Source organism: Protomyctophum bolini (assembly GCF_963924005.1).
Source record: "Protomyctophum bolini genome assembly, chromosome: 3".
NCBI classification, from domain to species: Eukaryota; Metazoa; Chordata; class Actinopteri; order Myctophiformes; family Myctophidae; genus Protomyctophum; species Protomyctophum bolini.
The window spans coordinates 9,372,166-9,393,446 of NC_137864.1; the positions used below are offsets into that span (position 1 = coordinate 9,372,166).

At 40.7% G+C, this 21,281-nt stretch overlaps 1 protein-coding gene across 1 annotated transcript; it reads left to right on the forward strand.

Moving 5' to 3' along the window:
- The first annotated feature begins 5,396 nt into the window (after positions 1 to 5,396).
- LOC308313200 (actin-related protein 2-B-like) lies at positions 5,397 to 20,791 on the forward strand. Its single transcript, XM_080760182.1, has 9 exons — positions 5,397 to 5,527; positions 8,451 to 8,561; positions 10,840 to 11,055; positions 12,749 to 12,821; positions 14,199 to 14,335; positions 14,703 to 14,852; positions 16,493 to 16,638; positions 16,950 to 17,082; positions 18,224 to 20,791. Exons 1-9 carry the CDS (start codon positions 5,480 to 5,482, stop codon positions 18,392 to 18,394), a joined length of 1,185 nt encoding a protein of 394 aa, XP_080616308.1. The 5' UTR covers positions 5,397 to 5,479; the 3' UTR covers positions 18,395 to 20,791.
- Positions 20,792 to 21,281: the final 490 nt, after the last annotated feature.

Here is a 21,281-nt window from a genome sequence, read left to right on the forward strand (position 1 = left end):
CTTGCTCAACTAACCAATGAGTATGTTTTGATCGCAAATCTTCATTTGCTCTAGATAGTTCTTTTCTCTCCTTCACCCATATCTCCTGCTCTTTGAACCAAAGAGTTTCTTTGGTGCTCAGTTCTTTCTGGATAAGACTCAGTTGGTTCTGGAGTTGCCCATTCTTCTCACCGAAAGCTTGCATTTCTATAGCTAGTTGTCGTAGCTCTTTTCCCAATCGCTCCTCTTCTGAAAACCAAAGAGTATCTTTGGTTATCCGTTCTTCTTGGATACGGTCCAGTTGGTTCTGGAGTTGTCCATTATTCTCAGCCAAAGCCTTCATTTCTTCAGCTAGTTGCTGTAGCTTCTTCCCCCATTTTCCCTCTTCAATTAATCTAAGAGCATCTTTTTCCTGGGAGAGGTCCAGTTGGTTGAGTTTGGCATTCTTCTTAGCCAATATCTCCTTTTCTCCAATTAGTTTCTGTTTCTCGTTGTCCCATTTATCCTGCTCTGTGCGCCAAAAAGTACTGTTGGTACTTAGTTCTTGCTGGAGGAGATCCAGTTGATCCTGGAGTTGCATATTCTTCTCAACCAAATCCTCCTTTTCTCTAGATAGATCCTTTCTCTCCTTTCCCCACATGTCCTGCTCTCTGGACATAGTTTCTTTGGTTTTCAGTTCTTCCTGGATCTGGATAAGGTGCAGTTGGTTCTGGAGTTGTCTATTCTTCTCAGTCAAAGCCTCCCTTTCTACAGATATTCTCTGTAGTGCCTTTCCCAATTTCTTCTCTTCCAGTAACCAAAGATTACCTTTGGTTGTAAGTTCTTCATGGGTGAGGTAGAATTGGTCCTGGAGTTTTTCATGCTTCTCACCCAGAGCCTCCTTTTCTCTAGCTAGTTCTTGTCTCTCCTCCCTCCATTTCTCTTCCTCTGTGCACCAAAGCGCATCTTTGCTTTTCCGTTTGTTCTGGAATTGTTCATTATTCTTAACCAAGGCCTCATTTTCTCCAAGTAGTCCTTCTCTCTGCTTCTCCCATTTCTCCTTCTCTGTGAACCAAAGACTCTCTTTGGTTGTCATTTCGTCTTGGAATTGGCCCAGCTGGTACTGCAGTAGCCCATTCTCTCTGATGAGTGTGTCTTTTTGCGATCGGTCACTGATCATCTCTACTTGTAACTCCTGATACATTTGTTCCCTGATTCTCCCCTGGTCTTCCAACTGCTCACATTTCTCCTTCCAGGCATTGTCTTTCTCAGACAGGTCCTTCTTGCAGACATCTATCTTAATCCTTAAATTCTTTAATTCATAATCTATTTGTTTGCAATTTGACATAGACTTCTTTACAAGTTCTGTGATTGGTATGCCTCTCATATTGCCTGAAATTTGTATCTGGCTCTTCTTGCTTTGCCTTTTGTCAAATAGGCCTATTTGACAAAAAACATTATCTGTCATCGCCCTGCTAATCTTCTTATCCAATGCCTCCCTTTCTTCAGCAAATTGTTCCTTTTTCTTCTTCCCCAATTTCTCATCGATCATCCTCATGTGTTTCACCGGATACTCATCTTCCATACTTTTCCATAATTTGTCCAACTTTGTCCATTCCTCTTTCCAGTCTTTATCTTTTTCAGAGAGGCTCCTTTTACAGTCCTCTATCTGAATGGAGAGACCCTCTTTAAGTGTGGTGATCTCTTTTGCCAACTCCTCCAACAGCTTTTGGACAGGTCCTGTTTTTTTGTTGTTCTCTTTCATTGTGCTCTCCTCTACGTTTTCAATTTTATTCACAGCTGTCGTGAATACGTTGTTCAGTCCCATCATCTCTTCAATCAGTTGCCTTTTCTCCTCATGCCAGTTCTGCTGCTGTCGAAAAATCTTTTTTCTGAGGCGGTCCAATTCCTGTTTCATCAAGAAGCAATTTGATCTTGATGCCATTTCATGGTCCGAGTGGCTGTTCCCAAGCCTATCATCTTCTGGCTCTCTCATCTTGACTCTCTTATCGTCTACAGGGTGAAATGGTCAAACAGAAATATTGTTGAGTTCATCAGGTACAAATAACTCTGCCAAGTTTTATGCATAAATGTTATATGTATGTATGACATAACAGATGCAGCACAATGTGTTGGCCAAATATGGACTTTGTGCTGTCGTTTTCCAATATGGTTAGAGGATTGTGAGAATTACTCAAAAACTGAAATTAACAGTCATTCGTCGTCAAAGGACCTCTGACCTTTAGATATCCCAATAAGTCAATTATATGATTTGCTCGACAGGGATGTAGTGGGGTTTCTGATTACATACATGTAGGCTATATATACAGACATCTCCTTTAATTCCCCTCGACACTGAAACATATCCTAATTATGTCACCATCAACATCAGTATATACCTCCGAGCATACACACATTCGTATAAGCACGACCACAGTAGCCTACTTGCGTGCTCTGCTTGTGCAAGTAATTAAAAAAAAGGCCAGGGAGGAGGGCTTGTACAGTACAGTACAGTACAGTACAGTACAGTATACTTGGTGGAAGAAGTACTAAGATATTACTTAAGTAAAAGTAAAAGTAACCAATAAGAAAATGACTTAAGTAAAAGTATAAAAGTAGCTCTCATTAAATGTACTTAAGTATCAAAAGTATACCTGGTTTTAAAATGTACTTAAGTACTAAAAGTAAAAAAGTGGCTTTATTTCAACACTCAAAACTGGCCATTTATTATCAATGGCATTTAATGTTTGTGTTGGGACAATTAATGACGTAAAACTGGCCATTCATTATCAATGGCGTTCAATGTGTGTGTTAGCACAATGTTTGTGTTTACATACATGCACCCTCAGGGTGCATGCATGGCTCACACAAAATATGTTTCATAGTCAACAGTCCACAGTAATTTAGGGCTCGTTGAATGGGGAGAGCCATTGCAAAACAGACATTATAATTAGCCCTTCACTAATTAAGCCCCACCCACTCCACTCTGCGAGGGCAAGCTGTCCTTCTGTCACCCATTGTTGCATGTTAAATGATTTATCCATAAAAATAATCGATCATTTCAGTAGCAAGAACTTGAAAATGTCTTCTAAATCTAGTCAACAAAGCCTGCAGTAGGGCTAAACACTGGACAAATGTGGATGACATTATTGAGGGAGAAAGTTGAAACCGCTATCAACTTTAACGACCAGCGAGACGGGCGCTTCTGTCCAGCTTTTTCACCTTTTTCATGTGAACGAATGAGTTAGGCGATATAAACTTTATGCGGAAAATGCGGGATTGTGAAATCAAGCAAGCCTGCATATTTTGCACTGAAATATGTGTAGCGAGTAACGAAAGGTGTCCAATTTTAATGTAGCGGATTAAAAGTATGATTTTTTTCCTTGTAAAGAAAAAGTAAAAGTACAGAAAAAGTAAAATACTCAATAAAAGTACACATTCTCAAAACTTGTACAGACCCAGGGACAGACCCAGGGACACACATAGAGCTGTCTATTGGCCATATTCAGACTGCAGCCATCGTGCCAGCAAGGTTGATACCTAGGTGCTACTTCCCATATAGACGAATTCAGAGAGGGGTGCGATGGGCACGGACATTACTGAGGTGTAATCCATGGAGCAGGTGCTCCGTAGGCCAGGTGTAGCTAATCAGTGCTGCTGCACTTAATGGTACACCTCAGTAATGGCCACACCCAGGCCATCTTAAATACATCCCTTTATAAATCTATATTTTAAAACAGCTGTCATGCTGCACACAATTTACTACAATTTAAATTGCTGATATTTGCGACACTCATGTGGCCACCACCTTCACTTAATGCAGCCCGCAGGTTAATATCAACTGGCGGCCTAGGAGACACATTTGGCCCTGACCTTCACTTAATGCAGGGGTCTGCAACAGTCTTAATGTGACCCACAGGTTAATACTGGTGGCCACATGTGTCCGCCACCTTCACTTAATGCGGCCCGCAGGTTAATATCTGAATACTGATATATTATTGATTTCAGCTGTTACAATTCCAAACATGTCCAATTTATTTGCATTTAAGTTCATAAAGTTAACATATAAATGTATTTCAAATTAAATAAAAATGTAACTTTTCAGGATTCCAATTCAGAAATACCGGTAGCTAAAAATAGCTCAAAACATGTCGCAGTTTGAGCTTTGTTTGAGTTGACTATATGCATTGTGGCCCTCTGGAGTGAGTGTGACATGGGCGCGTTCGTAAATAGCGCACTGAGCCCACTGTGCAATGCAAACTAATAGGCGAGTGCGCTCCGGTGCGGTATTTCCGAACGTGCCCGACCGGGAATGTGGTCAGTTTGTTGATTGTGGTGGGCGGTGACGTCACAGTGTGCCTTATTTACGAACGACCACAGCTGTGACGCATTCACACCATAGAGTATTAAAAGGATAGAGACTAAACTAGCGCGAAGCTCCGCCCCCTCCACTATTCATGTCAGTGGAAGTTGCTCAGTGGCGTTTTGAAGCACCCGGAAGGCTGCCGGAAGTACCGTCTTTTCGCTGATTCAGCATTTCACTTCCGCATTTGGACACCAAATTTTGGTGTCCAAATGCGGAAGTGCACCCAGAGTGCACCTGGGCTTTACATTGGGCGCTCGGTTGCACGGGGTTTCCTCGTCAAGAATCCACGGGTCCGCCTGCAGTCCTTCCTCTTACCACTAGGGACCAGCGCTTCAACATTGGAGTGCCTAGCTGGCCCCTTGATTCACACCGCCGACACCGGACAACCCCAGCTTCAGGGTAGGGTTGCTCCGTACGGGCACTGAGTCGGCACACTCGGTGCGCAGCGCACTGGATTTTCGAACGACAATGCACCGAGTGCACTGAATAAACGACAAGAGAGCACACCAGTGCGTTCAGGGCGCATTTCCGAACCCACCCATAGTGGCCCTCTCCATCATCAAAGTTGCCAACCACTGCCCTCACACAAGACACAACAGAATAATTTTAATAATATGCCACATGCAGTTGAATGCAAGTTGCAAATATACAATCAATACACTTGTGGCCAACTTCCCCCAGGTGAAATGGTTTGCAGTTGATTGCAGTTGGTTGATTGAATTGATGGCAATAGCGCAGTAAAGATGAATCTAATATGATGTGTGTAGTTCTTTAACCTCTTAATTTTGATTTCAAAGTGCACCAGATTGAAGGATTTTCATCTCAAATTTACAATTTCTTTCTGGGTGCTGACCCCCCCCCCCCCCCCCCCCCCCCCCCCTTGTGGCAGTGCATGCTCACAGAAAATAATCTTGCTTAGGGCCACCTAAATATTAGAACCGGCACTGCCTCCAGGCTGCATGAACCGCGCTCGGGCGCTCAGTTTTCTGCCCCCTCAATGTCGTAACTCTGTCTAGGCTCTATACTCTAAGCTCTGGACTGGTGGTGTGGTGTGACTGACTTCCGCCTTCAAGAAAGTACTAGTGCAGGTCAGGCAGCCAGGCAGGCAGGGGTTGAGGGGAAGCTGCTTGCTTGTTTCAGTTCCAGGATCCAAACATGGACAGTCAGGGACGGAAAGTAGTGGTTTGTGACAATGGAACAGGGGTAAGTTTAACAACCGACTGCATTGCTACGATATATCTCACAGAGCCCGCTTCTTTTTGGGGATAATCAGTATCACACAAACAGGAAGTATTGTCGTTAGCAAGCCCGGCTAACCGCCGTTAGCATCGACTGACCGGGTTTAGTTAAAAGGAATGTGTGTGTCAGCTGTAGGGCTGTCACGATTATGACATCTTGCCTGACGATTGTCACTGAATACATTGCGATGAACTATCTATTTGTGTTTCTGTTGAACATTGGAGTACATTATGAATACAAAATACATTTCTATTTAGCTTTTAGGCTTTGAAGTTGGACAGGGCACATACGACAAATAACCTAAATATACAAAGACATGACTGACATAATTATTTAACTGTATTAAAAAAACAATGGTGGCAGTGGCACTCACTCAATTCAACGGGCTTTATTGGCATGAGAAAACATATGCTTACATAATTGCCAAAGAAAAAAGTGGAACAATCAAAGCAAAATGTATGTACAATTGAAAATCAGAATCTCCAATAAATCCATTTCTATTTGCCACAATCACTCGATGCAGTGATCTGCAGGAATACACACGAAGATTAGTCTTTAGGGTGGTTGTGTTCCATTTGATATCCTATCACAGCAGCTCACGAATCTTGCTGCTGTTTGCACATTCCACTTTTCATGACACACACACACACACACACACACACACAATAATCATAGCATGCAGCCCTAATAACATACAAGTGTAAGGTGCTGTACTAGCTGTTGTCTGTCTCATATGTCATTCTTCTCAATCACTTTGCCAGCTAGTTATTCTTATTGACAATACTACGAATTGGCTAACACGTGTGTGTGTGTGTGTGTGTGTGTGTGTGTGTGTGTGTGTGTGTGTGTGTGTGTGTGTGTGTGTGTGTGTGTGTGTCGTCAGCAGGCATTATAAACGATGACTTATCCTCAGACTGGCCTTGTGTTTGACTATAACATTTCAAGGGAATTAATTAAGTAATTGTCTGGACTATATTGCCTGATGCCTAAGTTAAGTTCTTAAAAGGATCCCTGGCTAATAAGACAAATATGCCTTAAAACATTATACTTGCCCTCTGTAATTTTAGTTATAGAGGGAAAGTATAATGTGTTGGCATATTTGTCTTATTAGCCAGGGATCCTTTTAACATTAAATAAAACCAATAAACAAAGTATATAAAACCAAGTTGAATTAGACATGGTGAAGTAAGTAAACAGTCTTTTACTTGTCAGTGAGGAAGTCAGAAACTATTCTTCCATGTAAGGAACGTTGCCACCTCTGCTGCAAGAGATTACAAGGTATTAGGCTTTGGTTAGCTGTTTGAATGTTGAAGATCTGCTTTTCCCCCCCATTATATTTGCATTAGTGTTTTCTCTATTCATTCACTGAGTTGTATGTGGTACATCTCCAAACAAGGAGCTCTGCTAATGTCAAATGAAAGTTCCCTGAAAGAACATTTAGAATGTTTCTTATAATTGATGTAGTCTTTGCAGTTAGATTAAAAGTGTACAGTGTACAAGTGTTTACATGCACAGAGACAGGAGGAAGCTGTGGGCACTGAGGGGAAACATTATGCAAGTTTCAAACATTTAGTTGATGCAGCATCCCACTCAACTGCCCGCCCAGTACACTCAACACTCTTAGAATAAATATTTTCGTCAAGAATATGAATGCAAGTAGAGATTTCCCAGCATGGGCGTGCTGTGCTCTGTATTGAAGCTTTTGTTATAAGTTACCCATTACTGATCATCTTCGTGGTGCCTTGTTGTGGCACATAAGGCCTTCACAGAGTGCTTGCACTTTTCATGGTCAGCTGCTGCAGTCCTCACTTCTGAAGGCATAAGTGAAGGCTCAGAACAATGTCAGTGTGGTAATTTTTGAGTGGTGCAACCACTCCAAGGAACAGCTTTGTCCGTGTTCACCTATGTGTTCACCTATGTGACTATGAGCATCATATAATGAGTACCAGTAGAGAGAGAGATTTATTTTATTATTGACTGTTCTCTCATATAAACTATAAAGTTAGTTTATATGAAATATTCCTAAATGCGTATCTGCCTGCTGAAATATGACATCAGAGGGGCGGGCGTTGATAAGAGTTGACTTTTTGGGTTATTTGTATATTTACCGTGGGCACACAGCAACACTATTTAACCGTGGCAGTGGCTCAGGGGTGGCCAATTGGAGAACTGCAAGGTTCCTAGTTTGATCCCAGGCTCCCCCAGAGTTGGTGTCGAAGTGTCCTTGAGCAAGACTTTGAACTCCTAATTGCTCCCGATGTGCAGGTTGTTGCTGGTGAATGTAATGATGTAGTGTAATGTAAAGCACCTTGGATAAAAGCGCTATCTCTAATTATTTTGAGGGATGTACAAATTTGTCCAAACTTGCCTTGTCCATTGACCTAGGGATGAGAGTGTAATGTTTTTTTCTTTTTAATCTGTAATGTCCCGGAGTGTAGTGTTGTCGTGCAAGGGATCCCAAACCTTTCAGGCCACGGCCCCCCAAAATGAGCATATGTGGAGTGGGGACCCTTCACCCTGACGAGCACAATATTTTGATGCGTGATAGCAATAGGATGTTGCTGTTTCGTTTTTGATACCTATTATAGTATGGTGAGAAGTGGTGCTGTGACCCATTATTTGCTGTTTATATTGCCTACTGTACGAGTGTACAGTGTCTTGTCTTGTGACCTAATCTGTTGACGTTCTTTTTTTTCTTAACCTATTTCTGTAGATTTTCCTTGGTTTTAATATATATTATTTAATATATAATATTTTAATTTTCTCGCATGCAGATGAATGTTGGATATCTGCATGCAACCCTAAATTATTATAATTATTTTAATCAACAGAATGTTTGTGGTATTCTAGTGTTACTTACGTTACGTCATATTTTGTCAATTCCTAGTTTGTCAAGTGTGGCTATGCAGGCTCCAACTTCCCAGAGCACATCTTCCCTGCATTGGTTGGCAGGCCAATCATTCGCTCCACAGCCAAAGTTGGCAACATCGAAATCAAGGTAAGCCTACCTATCCTTCTTCATTTATTTGATATATTTTGTAGCGAAAAGGCCTTGTGCACATCTACAAGGACAGGTGCGTCGGAGCCGGCAACCAAATGTGAATCTACCTGCACTCGCACCTCATTGAATATGAATAACTAAAGTCTGTCACAGTGTCACTCCACAATTCCATTTGAGTGGAAGTGATGTGTTCAATTGTAAGCTGTTCTTAATTATGCCTATTACATGCCTATTAATCTGCCCTCCTGCACTCATCTCTCACCCTACAAAAATCTATAGAATAACAGGAAAATGGTAAGTGACAACATGTTTGTGTTTAAAATGTTGGTGTGTGCATACACAAGAGGAATGATTTTGCTTCTCAAAGAGAACACGTGTTGTGTAAATTGTCTTGTGTCAACGTAATCTGCCTTTTTCTTAACATATTCTAACATTTGGGTACGGTGTAGCAATTACTTCTTTAGTCTTTAGCTGCCCACACCTTTTGAGTTGAGTATTAGTATATTTTCTTTTGCAGGGATTAATTTGTGATCTCGTAATTATCGGATAGGCTCTGACTGGAATCATTAACCCATTAAGGCCCAGGCTACACGTATATGGATCTTTTGCTAAAAAAAAATGTGCGTTTAGGCCTTTCAGCCACACGCAAACAGCGTTTTCGGCCACTCAAACGGAGGTTTTTGGAAACGGATAAATAAGTGAATATTTTCGAACATACCGGTATCCGGATCTGTGTAGTCATGCGAAACAGAGTTTTTGAGAAACAATTATGTCACAGCTTATTAGCGCATTTTTACTATAATTAGGTGAGAAATGCAGCTTGTTCCTGCATGGAAACTACACGGACTATCTATCCAATTGTTCATGTTTATGTATCACTGTTAACAACTTTAAAACTTATATGTTGCATCAACTGCAGCGAGCAAAGGCTCTGCTCTGCTGCATCCAATAATAAATATATCAGCCTACTCGTCCAGTGCGGACTGGTGATTTAATTTGTATTGGTGCAGAGTGCGAAGCTTGAACAATATATAGGTGTGCAGCATAGCCATGTGAAACTATGGTCATGGGGGGAGAGAGATGGGCTGCAGAGAGAGAGAGAGAGAGAGAGAGGTGTGAATGGTGAGAAGAAAGTATACAGTGGGTCGCTGTGTGCATATGGCTCTCTCCTGTTGCGCCTGCATGCCGACAGTGTGCGCGTGTGAACTTTTATTAGCCGACATTATAACGTGACATTTATTATACACCTCGAAAATATAGCCACTCTACAAGCTCACAAGTGGTTGTGGACACTTCTATAGGTCTGACTCTGCTATTTTCTGTGCCAGAGCAATGGTAAAGTGTCAATAATTTATAGCCTACAATTGAAACCTGCTACTGCAGTGATTTTATCCTGTGTTCAATGCGTTTCTGCGTTTGTGTGTGGACTCGGATATCTCTGTCGTATGGTCAGGAATCTTTTTCTAAAACGGAGGAAGAAAATATCAGTTTAGCAAAAGATCCATATACGTGTAGCCTGGGCCTAAGATAGACTGGATTTCACTTTCATGCTGAAGTCCGTTATTCAATAACCCAATATACTGAAACTGAACCAGTTACAACCAATGGCCTAATGAGAAGAAGGGGTAGGGTACAAAATAATTGCGTACTCTAATCTCCCTCCTTTGCACATGTGCAAAATAGAAATACAGTATGTTTCCGTTTGGTACACATTTGTAGTTTTGCATCTCAGAGTTTGGTTTCTCTATAACAATTTATGCTAGATGCAGATGTGTTAATAATGCATCATTATTATTGACTAATTTCAGTCAGAAAATATAACATGATACTTTTGACTTTTAAACAACTCTTGCCTCTGTGGTATGGCATGGAATTTGTCTTGTTTCTGCTTTTAATGAGTGTTGTTAATGTTCACTCTGTTAGATCTTAATCAACTAAAGTTTATTTGTATAGCCTTTAATCACTGTTTACGAGTTTAAACAGGCTTTACAGGCCCAAAGTTAACACAACTTCCCTTGTCCCCAGGAAAAACATTTAGGGTGAAATTATAAATGAAAGAAAAGTAAGAAACCTCAGGAGGGATCACAAAAGGAGTCTCTCCTTTCCAGAAAAATTCAAAGGAATTGTTTTTTTTTACATTTTTGACGATGGGTTCTCAAATTGTCCTGACTAGTCTGAGCAGGTATCTGAGTGAAGTGCAAAATTAAGAAACCGTAGCATCAGGACAGATTCTGAGGTGGCTCCACGTCTGACGATCTCTTGATCTTATTACCAGGACCTGATGGTCGGGGATGAGGCCAGCGAGCTGCGCTCCATGCTAGAGGTGAACTACCCCATGGAGAACGGCATTGTCAGGAACTGGGATGACATGAAGCACTTGTGGGACTACACCTTCGGTCCTGGGAAACTCAACATCGAGTCACCCAACTGTAAGATCCTGCTCACTGAGCCACCCATGAACCCCACCAAAAACAGGGAAAAGATCATTGAGGTTTGTGTTAATATTTATGTTATAACTTTAATTTGACATGGTCTGGATGAATAGTGGAGATGGATGTCAATTGAGGTATAAGTTTGTTTTTGCTTAAACATTAAAAATGCCATTGACATGGACAGAGTTTAATGTTTGTTTTGTCTGATAATTACGTCATAAAAAAAAAAAATATATATATATATATATATAGCGCCCCTCACTTCACACGGCCGTCATTCTTTTCAACAGAAACACCTTTTAAGGCACTTACCATCTCTTACGCCATACAGGGTGTCTGACTGTAAGACAAAAGATAAGAGGATTGATGACTCAACACGATATGCTTTAACATCCGCTTCCACTTTCTATGCATTGTAGTTCACAGCATACTGAACTCTGCATGGAACTGTTTACCCAGAAAAATGATTCCACTCACGACACACGTTGTTTTTGGCTGCCACTCAGAAAGTAGCAAGAAATCATATTATGTGAACTATCAAGCGTGACTCGCTTCCCAGCCTAGCGTAGCTTTCTTGTATGAATGATGGCCTGATACTACCTTTTTATAGGGTCTAGAAGATCATGAAACCTATAATCAGGTAGTCTTTTAGAGCTTATGTCTATTAAGGAGATATAGGAGATATATCTATCTACAAATGCATCATGTCTCTGTCTGTGTGTACGGCTGGAATGCACGTAACTCGAGAACCGTTCACCCCACTTACTTCGACACACACATTGCGTCAATGGAATAATTGACGCAGAGAGACAGATACAGTAATGTCCATATATGGGCATAAAATAGTAATGTATATGATTCAGGGACGATTTATTAAGTTTATTAAGTAGAATTAGCAGCAAAACCTAAATCAGCTAATCATAATTGTAATCTACATTGGTTTCCTCTAGCTTGACTGCTAAAAAAAATCACTGTGTTGCTGTTTGATTTACACAACATATTAACTGCAGGTGTTTACAGTTTAACTTTGATTAATATGATTTACAAATAATTTCAGAATGTGTCATCTGCCTTTCGTAATACTTTTCTAATATAAAGTCTCTTCAAATTCATAAATCCACACAGCAATGCCATATGTCTCGCATCTCTGCTATCATGGGTGCTTCCTTTTTAAAGTGCCTCAGTCCCCACTAGCACTTCTGCTGCTGCTTAGTTCAGTGCCAAGGAACCACGATTCACTTTGACTAATGCAGTGTGGAAGCAGCCATCTCACTGGTGGGAGGTCACGTTTGAATGATTCATACTGTACCAGTCCTATCAACATTTGCACTATTAAAGAGTCTGCAGTAACTCTTGCATATAAATATTAACTTATATTAAAGGGATATTTCACTTTCAAAAAACCTTTTGGTCATTTCATCATGTACTCTGGCTTATGTGAACACCTCAGACAGTTTTTAAGTTGCTTGATTCAGTATTTATTTAGATATTTGATATGCATTTGAATTGCCCCGCCCCCTTCCTATACAAACCCATTGTAACTTCCAATATTTTATATTCTCTTTTTTTTATCCATATTTTGAAAATTCCTCTAATCTGGTGTACAGGTGATGATGTGCACATTACATGCATAATAGAATTACAAATTCTTTCTTTCTTTATAATGGGAGAATTGGCACTCAAAGCCTAAACTGGTGACCACCAGGTGGCGCTGAGTTGTGAACCATATTTATTTTTCTTCCAATGTGTCAGGTGATGTTTGAAACCTACCAATTCCAAGGCGTGTACATTGCCATCCAGGCAGTCCTTACTCTCTACGCTCAAGGTATGTTCACTAACTCATTGTGCACCTTTAGACATGCTACTTGTAATGGGACATTACTTTAGAATTATTGTTTTCCTAATCACATTTTTGTAAAAGTAGAGAAGGTTATTGCAGATAAGAGATACATATTTTACATAAAAACTATAACTAAAACAATAACCACAATTTATTGCCTTTAACCTTGTCCCTTTGGGCAGTTGACAGCAAAACAAAGCATATTGTCGCTTGCTTCTTATTTATTTAAAATAAATTAATGCCCTATTTTTTACTTTTGTGTGTGACAAAGGTAGCTCAAATAGCCGATCTGCAAACTAAAATCTTCGCCTTTAAAACCCCAAAATAGGGACACCAGGTTGAAAGTGCATGGCCAGTGAGTTTTATGAATATTTCATCAATGAAAAGCAAGCAACAAGAGCTTGTGACTAAATAATTAGTGGATGTTTCAATTCCAGTGTCGCAGGCAGTGTAACCTTTAACCCTGATGGTGCTTCTCCAGTTTAACCGCATTCCCAGTTGAACAGATGGGGCATCTATTTGAGATTTCTGCTCAATAGTACAATGATTTGTTCTATAGCGGTCTGTATAAGATAAAGGGTTTCAGTGTTTTGGTATTATACTAAACGGTAAACACAGCTGTGTAATGGTTTGGAAGAGGAACACAGATATGATTCTCTTCAATTCACGAGCCTTTAATCAGGAGAATGAATTGGTGGTTTCAGTTATGTATGGGCAAACTGCCCTTGAGCAACACAGCAAACCACTAGATGTGCAGCTGTGCAGCTGTGCTCTACTCTGACTCTAATTGTATTTCGCTCACAGAAAATAGCCAATCTCACAACTGTAAATTAAGCATTCTTTGCAAGTGAGAACATCCTGGTGACATGTTTGCATGCATGTTTATCTCAGATTGATATACATGAAGGAACCCATTTAGACCCGAGTTAAAAACATTCACTTTGAAAGAATATACCGGTATTCAAAGATTTGTGCCACATTTTTACGATTAAAAAAAAATAGCAGACCTACAAGCTCGTAGAGCGCCACTCGGTGGTGTGCTATGAGCTTGTAGATCTGCTATTTTTCAATAGCTAAATTGTTTAAAACACCAAAAGGGGTTCCCGCCCAAAATGGGTTAAATGATTGCTTAAGCTGTATGGAAAGTGGTGAACCTTGGGCTCCAGATTCCATGCTCCCCCTCCCCCTGGGTTAGTGTCGGAACTGTCCTTGAGCAAGTCACTGAACTGTTCCTGATGAGCAGGTTGTTTCCTTGCATCGATTCCTCCAACGGCATGTGTGTGAAGTATTGTACCTTGGATAAAGGTGCTGAATACATGCACCATTCATGTTTCTGTTCTGACATAATTTTGTTGTCTTTAGGTCTACTAACTGGTGTTGTGGTGGACTCCGGAGATGGCGTCACCCACATCTGCCCCGTGTACGAGGGCTTCTCTCTGCCTCACTTGACACGACGCCTAGACATCGCAGGAAGGGACATCACTCGCTACCTCATCAAGGTACTGATAGTCTGATACCCCTCACAGTCTCAACATATCTTGCCAACATCTCTTGTTTCAGCCACATAAATCCAGGAACATAAATGCAGGAAGCCCATTGACACACATTGTACTCTACATACTGGGACTCATGGTACAATAATAATTGCACTTGCACTGCCTTTGATCATTAACGGTTAAGAACAATAAGGCATGGCTTCAGCCTACACATTTTTGTTTCTGTTCTACTGATTCTATCAAATATATGCATTGTACTTCTTGATTTGCTTTCAATTAACGGAACCGACCTACTACTACTAACTACAGTATAACATTTGTTGTCAAAGTACTTTTCACAACTGCATTCCTGTTGTGCATTGTGCGTTAGTTGCTGCTGTTGCGAGGCTACGCGTTCAACCACTCGGCAGACTTCGAGACGGTGCGTATGATGAAGGAGAAGCTCTGCTACGTGGGCTACAACATTGAGCAGGAGCAGAAGTTGGCACTGGAGACCACGGTGCTGGTAGAGTCCTACACGGTCAGTATTCTCATCCTACAGCGGTCACAGTGAGGGGGGGGGGGGGTACTTGCCGTGTGTTTGGAATGTATTGGAGTTATCCAGCGTATGCATTACATTAGACCAGAGCAGAAGTAGAGTTAGGGTTATATCCAGTGTTGGGGAAGTTACTTTTAAAAAGTAAGGAATTATAGTTATCGTAGTAGTTTGGTATTCTATACACAAAGCCCAATTAAGTTTGGAAGGTGACGGATGGGAAGGAACCTCAATACGTCCCACGCCCCTCTCACTGCTTTACCTCTAACCGTAACATAATTTCCTGTGTGGGCCAGAGTCCTAGCCTCACATGCTGACGTGGCGTTTTCGGGATTTCCTCTACGGAGTGCAAACTGGAGCCATCAGTGGAGCCTTTATGCTGTCTGCCACATACTGTCCCATTGGTCTGTATGAAAGACGCACTGTCAGGCCCCTGCCTCCAACACAGAAACACTTAATGCAGCTGACCGTGTCAAAATACATTGTCTGCTTCTAGATGGCCACAGAACAGCCCTTGTGGTTGCAGTCGAAGAAAACATGTCATCCTTAGGTCCTAGTTTAAATATACATAGAAATTAAAACATTGGCACTGCATAGAAAACTGGCTGCAGTGCTGAAGCAAAGAGAACGATTATTAATGGAGGTTGTGTGTTGCTTTTAATCTTGAAGGCCTATCCATCTGTAAGCAGGCCTATATCTGAAACCACAAGGCAGTGCAAAGCATTTCCAGAAAGATTGGTTGATTGAAATATTTATTAACAGTTTGCAGAATTACAGTACATTTCAAGCACCCAATAAAGCCCAATAAAACCCAATAAAGCGTTACACTTGTTTACAAGAGGGTCCACCTTGTTCAATTCATCAAAACATTTAGAGACGTACAAATATACACTTCTATATAGCCAAAGAACAGAACAGGGATTCATCATAAAGGAGGTAAAAAGGGAAACTTTAATTTGACTTGGAACACGGTTTGTCTTGTAGACTATGTCCATCGATTGACCAACCCTTTGTCAAGTACATACCACAACGTAATGATGCAGTTGGTGTGTCCATCACTGTGTTGTTAACATGCAAATCATAGAGCCTTCAGCCAATACTTGAAGCTGCGTTGTCGTCGTCATTTAACTACGAGAGAGGGGGAAACGGAGTAGTGGCGGTATTATTTATTGAACTGAAATGGACTATTTTAGCATCCGGTCGTATGCAGTGCTGAAGTAAAGTGGACAGTTGATGGTTATGATGTGCCATTTTCCCAAATGACTTGGGTTTATCACGTTAACCCTATTTTATACTAGCCGATCCACAAGCTGTGGAAGCCGTGACATGGTGCACAATTAAATATTTAGAAGAATGGAATGGAATGGAATAATCTTTCAAACGTTTAACACATATGTATTCAGATGTGGGGTCTGCAGACAAATACATATAGATTTGGGTGTCTGTCCTTCCTTGACATGAAAATGTTCATATAGATGCATCCTACCACTGAAATGTAGTTTTATTCGACCAGGCCTCCACAGGTTTCACCTGCATTGATCAAAATAGTTCATTTGTGTTAACCTAAGAATCTTTGGATGTGTGTGGGTGTTTGGGGCTGTGTGTGCGCGTGCGTGTGTGCTCAGCTTCCTGACGGCAGAGTGATTAAACTTGGTGGGGAGAGGTTCGAAGCTCCTGAGGCTCTGTTCCAGCCCCATCTCATCAACGTGGAGGGGGTGGGCGTGGCTGAGCTGCTCTTCAACACCATCCATGCGGCAGACATTGATACCAGGTAGGCTATGAGGGGTCAAATATATTTATACCAGCTACAGTATGCTGAGGGACGCTCTATGGATGAGTATCAGGTATGCTATGAGGCGTCTTAGTCGACAAAATTAAAAGTGCTATGAATGCTGGAAGGAAAGACTAGTATTTCAAAAACACTGTTTGAATTTTGAAGTAAATTTATTTTATTTGAACCCACTTTTGTATTTTATGAAATGGATATACTTTATTGTATTTGGAATTAAACCTTCCATCGAGGAGACACTTCCCTCTTCCTTATTGTGTGTAAAGTTAACACCAGCCTTTGTCTGTGGCCAGGTCTGAGTTCTACAAACACATAGTGCTGTCCGGAGGTTCCACCATGTACCCTGGTCTGCCATCTCGACTGGAAAGGGAGCTCAAACAGCTCTACCTGGAGCGTGTCCTGAAGGGAGATGTCGACAAACTTTCAGTAGGCTCAGGGATCCTCATACATTACACATTTAAATTGAATCTGTTCAGTATTTATTTAATTCTGGATTTTAGGTTTGTTTCCACTAATTTCCCCCTGCACATTTTTCATCACATGTTCCTGTTTTGTGTGTAAAATTGGCCGCTGAGGCAGAGAGAGGCCTTCCAAGAATCCGAATTTTGAACCAGCTCACCCACAATTCATGTCTTTAAGTTCAGTTCTAACCGCGAGGCATGGTCAAAGCATTTCCGGGGGTCCCCAGCCAAAAAGGTTGAGAACCCCTGTTCTATGGTGTAGTAGCTGTATTAGCCACTAGATGGCTTGTTGCTTACAATTGAATCAGTGATTTAACAGCTAGTATGTGGTGTCAATATGACCACATCTTTTCATTGTCAAATGGACTAACAAATATCTAATTGTTCTGAAAGGCCAATCCATATGAGGCTGTGTACATTTTTGTATTTATCTATTTAGCACAGTATAAAAATGAATGCAATAAAAATACAAATATAGAAAATGGAAGGTTCTAGGATGAGGCAAAAAGCCCAAGGGGCGTATACGAGGCCTCTACCTATGTAAGACACAAATAAAACATCCAGAACATGATTGTAAACAAGAAAGAAATAAGAATCAAAATATATGATTGCAAAAAATAAAAGAAATACAACATGATTAGAATACTGTGAGACATGATTAGAGAAAAGAAAAGATAATACAAAAATATTTATACTGTAAGACATGATAAAAGAAAAGATGAAGTATCTGATGGAGAACTGACACAGAACCTTATACATGACACAGAACCATATATATATATATATAAAAATAAAGCAATAATATATTTGCTTCTTGGATACGGGGAGAGAGTCTAAAGGCCTATTCATAGTCTGGATTTTCGGTGGTGAGGTGACCACCGCTCCGGTGGTGAGCTGACCACCGGAGCTGAAATAACGTTGAGCGGTGGTGAGTAAAAACAGAGAGAAGGGCTGGAGCGGTGGCGGTGGTTTGCTCTTCACCGCGGCTCGTGACGTGATGTTGTAGTTCGGTGGTCACCCCACCACCGAAAATCCAGACTATGTATGAGCCTTAACGTTTCTTATCTCCTCCTCTAATGCTGTGCTTACTCTCTCCTTATCTGCAGAAATTCAAGATTCGGATTGAAGACCCCCCACGACGTAAGCACATGGTTTTCCTGGGCGGGGCTGTGCTGGCCGACATCATGAAAGACAAGGACAACTTCTGGCTGACACGAGAGGAGTACCAGGAGAAGGGGATTCGTGTGCTGGAAAAGCTGGGGGTGACTGTTAGATAAAGCCCCCCGTCCCCCCGCACCCCTCCCAAATGCAGAGACACACACCCCTGCCATTCTTCATCCTGCCCTGCCTCCCATCTATGTCTCCATTCACAATTCCAAACTCTCTGTCTTGATAATCATTTAGACATCGCTCAACGGCACTATGGTTGGCGGACATTCATCTGTACCTCACTCTATTCTTAGATTCTACCCAGCTGTGTGTAGAGGAATGAGGGGGCACAGCTGAGCGTAAATCAGGATTGCGGGTGGAATAGTTTAGATAGATAGTGGTGGGCTTGGGAGGGAAGATTTAAATGCTACGACCACCAGTCCTCAGGAGTGCATATTGCAGATGTGCTGCCGATTTAATTATTACATTTCTTGAACACGAAAGAATGGTATTGCAGTTTAGTACTACAATATATATGCCAACTGTTGTGTTATGACTCATGAAGTAAAAAGATATATAATTAAAGATCAAATCATCATGTAGGGCAATAAAACTGTTAAAACTTAAAATATTTTTTCTACAAGCAAAGAAAATAACGGTATATTGTGAAGAAAAGTATTGCAGTATTGTATAACAGTGTTTTACACTGTTTTTTTTTCTTCTTGCCCTTTTTTTTTTTAAATGCACCTTGCATGGGAAATGTTTCTGTCTGGCCTTCTAATTTGTCTAAAATGTCATCCTGGGATTTTCACTGTGAAGTCAATAATTATGATTACCAGTGATGTGTTTATACATACTGTAGTGACAGTCGCTGTGTAGCCTATCATTGACCTATAATCTGGTTTTGACAGGCAGATTTTTTGAATTCCCCCTACTGCCCTAGGTTTTCTTTGTTGGGCTCCTTGCTTGCACCTTTTTTTTTTTGTATTTCTGTTATGGATGGGTACATGCTTGTCTCACCGCAGAGTTTGGAAATGTTTCAACTCAAAGATGCAATTCAAACTTTGAGGGAAGATGCTCTAGAATTTTCTTGATTTTGTGATTCTTTTTTTTGTTAATGAAGGGTATGTGTTAACTCGACCAAGAAAACCTATTACGGGTTAAGGTTGAAGATGTTTAATGTTTTGGTTTAGGGTGCCTTTTTTGAATAATGGAAGGAGAGTACTCCACTGCATTGAGTTTCAAATATATGAACCATGGATCATGGACTTGATTAACAGAACACTTGCCATTCCCTCACAATTCACCTTTAGTTAAGCCCCGCCCTCTCCCACTTAGACACTCCCACTTGTACGCCTTCCAGCTGGGCTCATTCATTCCAATGTAAATATGGATTTTACACGTGGTTCATTTTTGGAACCAGACCTTCAAAATCTCTTCCAAATCCGTCAACAAGGCCTGCCATATGCAATGGAAAAATATGTGCGTGACGTTTCTTTTTTTAAATAATGTTTTATCATATAGGAAAACTATTTGTGGAGAGGTATGTCTGGCCCATGTTATGCTTCGCTGTGATTGGACCATAGCAGTTTGTGGAGGGGCTTAGCTATAGGCCATGAGTTAATTCCAATGAGATTCTAGTGGCAACCGCCTACCCCTTTGTTCCTAATAATTGGCTGATGTGTTGTTGATTTTCTGTTTTAAAGGAGACCAGGTTATGCCTTTCTGTGAGCGACTGTTATTCATGTCTTACTGTCTTGTATGTCTGTTTTTGTAGTGCATTGTTCTATGCACCCTGAGAAAAGAGTTGTCAACAAATCAAGCATCGCCACAGCCATTGGATGCACATTAGGTTTCTGCCCGTAATAACTGATTTAGGGACAGCTGTTCCGCTCAAAACCTACTCTTGGGGAGGTTGATTTTGATGGCCCTAGGTCAGATGTTAAAGAAACAACCCCCATGTTTCAAATCTTTAGACTAAAAGGATCTCTTAACACTTGTTTGTTTGGAAAGTGAAGGAGTTGATTGCATGGTGCTAGGATTAGTGTCATCACAGATGCTCTTACAGAATGTAATTGACCATATTGACGGATGGACATTTTGCTCTTAAAATCGAATGCTCTGATGTCATAAATGGCTGCCGTGTGAATGTGGTCAATGATGCGGTCAATCTTTTTTTTTCTCTGTGTTTGGAACATGCCACTTTTTCTTTCTCGTTCTCATGGATTTTCACTCACTGGCTCTAGTGAAGGTGAATTTGAGGTTTTGGAATTACAAATGTTTGGTGTTACTGAAATAATTGTGATAATGTTGTGTCATGGAGACCATGTAAGCTGGTATTTTCTGTTTTTTGGCTCATGTATTTTGGAGTGTGTGTGTGTGTGTTCCTCTCGACAAGATGGTCATCCAGTGCCAAGTACAGATATTATAGCTTGATCTTATTTGTGGTTGTCCTTTTGTTTTGGTTTTTCATATAGCATACCTGCCGACTGCTGATTTAAATAAAGCAAAGTGATTTATAAATATCTCGTATTCCAGTCTGTGATATTCAATCACAGGTAAGTTATACAGATACATCTCCACATACAAAACATTTCATTAACTTCAGGGGTGTGTCCATCTTTGAGGTTTAACAGAGCTGCTATAAAAACTGACCACTTGGGACTGTTCGAAAGACAGAGTTTAGAAAGATTCATTCACATGTGGTCAGTGGTGTAAAGTCACTTGCGCTATATTTGAAAACATTTATTTAATAGTTAATTTATAGATTTTGTTTATTACAAAACATTGCTCCACTTCAGCCCTACACTTTGGCTTTTTTATATTTATATTTATCTACAAGCTCACAATTTGCGTCACATAAAATATTTTCTATGCATTTTGAAAACTTGTGTAAATCACATTCTGCGTGATAAGAACTTTTACTTTTGGTATATTTTGATGCCAGTACAGTATACTTCTATATTGCAATATTGATACTTTTACTCAGGGTAAATAATTGAGTACTTTGCATGT

What these genes read in the sequence shown, in the direction of transcription:
- LOC308313200 (XM_080760182.1), top strand. Translation starts at nt 5,480, where the DNA reads ATGGACAGTCAGGGACGGAAAGTAGTGGTTTGTGACAATGGAACAGGG. An exon ending in TTGGCAACATCGAAATCAAG is followed by an intron (nt 8,562 to 10,839) that starts GTAAGCCTACCT and finishes TCTTATTACCAG; the next exon opens with GACCTGATGGTCGGGGATGA. An exon ending in TGCTGGTAGAGTCCTACACG is followed by an intron (nt 14,853 to 16,492) that starts GTCAGTATTCTC and finishes GTGTGTGCTCAG; the next exon opens with CTTCCTGACGGCAGAGTGAT.